The sequence below is a fragment of the Culicoides brevitarsis genome, chromosome 3, assembly GCF_036172545.1.
Source record: "Culicoides brevitarsis isolate CSIRO-B50_1 chromosome 3, AGI_CSIRO_Cbre_v1, whole genome shotgun sequence".
Lineage (NCBI taxonomy): Eukaryota > Metazoa > Arthropoda > Insecta > Diptera > Ceratopogonidae > Culicoides > Culicoides brevitarsis.
The window spans coordinates 26,188,847-26,191,356 of NC_087087.1; the positions used below are offsets into that span (position 1 = coordinate 26,188,847).

General features: G+C 30.8%; 1 protein-coding gene across 1 annotated transcript; it reads right to left on the minus strand.

Moving 5' to 3' along the window:
* Nucleotides 1-311: 311 nt before the first annotated feature.
* LOC134835622 (multiple coagulation factor deficiency protein 2 homolog) lies at nt 312-974 on the minus strand. The gene is made up of 2 exons (XM_063850527.1): nt 772-974; nt 312-716 (listed from the first exon to the last, which is right to left on the minus strand). Exons 1-2 carry the CDS (start codon nt 897-899, stop codon nt 377-379), a joined length of 468 nt encoding a protein of 155 aa, XP_063706597.1. The 5' UTR covers nt 900-974; the 3' UTR covers nt 312-376.
* Nucleotides 975-2,510: the final 1,536 nt, after the last annotated feature.

The window sequence follows — 2,510 nt, forward strand, 5'->3', positions numbered from 1 at the left end:
AAAATAAATGAAAATGCAGTTTTTTTTTCGAAGTAATTTATAATTTTTGTTTGATCATAGTAGTAGCAGAGCAAAAAGAGAGCTTTATAGTTAAAAATGCACATATACGTGATATTTATAGATCAGTCAAGAGGAACAACTTACTGCTTGTATTTTTTTTTTGTATTTTTCATTATTATTTTATTACTTGGAGGTAATATATTGAAGGCATTTTATAACACACATACATATATTGGTTACGGTGCGATGATTCTCGGAAGGAAACAGCTTTCTTTGTTTTGCGCTCTGCCACGAAGAGACTCGGAGGGACACGGAGAAAATGACGAGGGTTGATAATTTTTTTTTAAACAAAATTCTTTTATTTTACTTTTTTTCCCTAAGATTCTTCTACAGTTTCGTTCGTTGCGGTATTTGTGATCGCCCGAATGTATTCCGGGTAGTTTAGTAGGCCATTTTTGTCCAAATCCGCGAAATCTATAAAGTCGTCAATTACTTCGATGATGTGATTCAAGCCGTCTTCCTCGTTCTCGGACTTTTCCTGGAGCTTTTTGATGCCGTCATGCTTGTGATGCGTCGCTGCATTGAGCATTTCCAGGCCATCCAGGTGATTATTGTCATCTAAATCGTGCAGTTTGAAGTAGTAAAAGTTCTTTTCGTCCTCTGTCATGTCAGTTATTTTCTTGTTTGTGAACTGCGTGAGGTCTTCTTGGATGTGTCTACGAAAAAAATTGTTAATTTGTTCGTTAAAAAGCCAAAAAATATGAAATTTACTCTTTTTCATGGTGAAAATGTTTGTCAGTCTTGAGTTTCATGTGTGAATTTTTCGGATGATGCGGTCCTCGAGCCACACAAACTGCTGTGATTTGTAAAAATACCAAAAATGATAGTAACTCTTGCATTTTTTTTTTTAATTTTTTTTTTTGTGCAGGTAATTTTAGGAACTAAAATTTAACAAAACAAGCAACACTTGTGTGTTTATTTCGTGCAATCAGATGTTCAATCGATATTTTTCTCGTAAAAGTCCCGTAATGCGCATGTCCCGTTACTTACTTCCTCTATCTGCCGCACTCGTCGCTTTTGTGCAAGAAGGATCAACAAGTGCCTTTTTTAACGCTTCCATGCCGATTTGCTTACTCATTAAACGGTTTTACGCACGGAGGTCATGGATGCGCTTTATATGCTCATTTGACTCGAACATCACCTTATCAGTCGAGTACACAAAATTACGAAAAAAAAAACGAGAATTCATTCACAAAATATCAAACACATGTGTGGAGCACACAAAAATATATTCATTATTTACATTTATCGCTTAAACGCAGCGACCGGCTTCAAAAATTACTCATTTGAAAATTGGTTGTCTACTCAAATGTGGCGGAAAAATGTGTGCTGTGCGTAAAAAAATCTGTCTGTGTCTTCTTTATTTTTTTGTGATTTTCGGGAATGTCGGTTTTGGCAAAGAAAACAAAAGAAAAACATAGATTTTAATGATATTTAACGAATTTTTGCAATTATTTTAAATCTAAAATGTGCATTGGGGCTAAAATTTTAAAGTTGCACCAAAATTTGACTTTGTGAATTTTTATTTAAAAGACTTCAAGTTTTTCGTCCAATTCACATTCAAATTTTTAACCCAGTAGACAGTTTTAAAAATTTTGCTTTGAAATTTCATGACTGAGAAATTATTTAAAAATGCTCACTGGGAAAAATTTTTTAAAGAAATTGCATTGAAAGAAGAAATCAGGGTAAAATGTGCCTTGGGTCAAAAAATATTCTTAATCAAAATTTTGCATTTTACTTCGATGATGTAATTCAATTAACATTTTTGTTCTAAAATCATGTTCAAATTTTCAACCCAGTAAACATTTCAATTTTTTTAAAGAATTTAAAACTGTTCAGTTAGATTTTTAAAAAATGCTATAAGGGATTAATAATAAGAATTATGGTTTAAAAGTTCAAACAACCCATTTTATATTTTACAATTTTTGCCCCAATGAGCATTTTGAAAAATTTTACTTTAAAATTATGTGCATTGGGACAAAAACTTAAAATATTCATTGGGTATAAAAATCAAAAAATAAAATATTAAAACTTATTAAAAGGCTTCAGAATGTACACAGGGTCAAAACTACCAATGTACATCGAAAATTTTCAACCCAATGAACATTTTAAAAAAATTTTTAATTATATGCATTGGGATAAAAGTTTAGAATGATCGATGGTTCAGATCTATTAATTGTAAAACATAACCAAAAAAATCAAAATATGCACTGGGATGAGAAATTAAAATGTTCATTGGGAAAAAAATAAGAATTAACTTAAACGATAATGTGCATTGGGTCAAAAATTTTCTAAGTATGGTATCAATTATTAATATTTTCACCCCAATGAGTATTTTGAAAAATTTTACTGTGAAACTATGTACATTGGGACTAGAATTGAAATCAATTAATCGTAAAGCTTAAGAAAAATTTTAACTGGGACAAGAAATTTGTATTTTTTCAAATGTT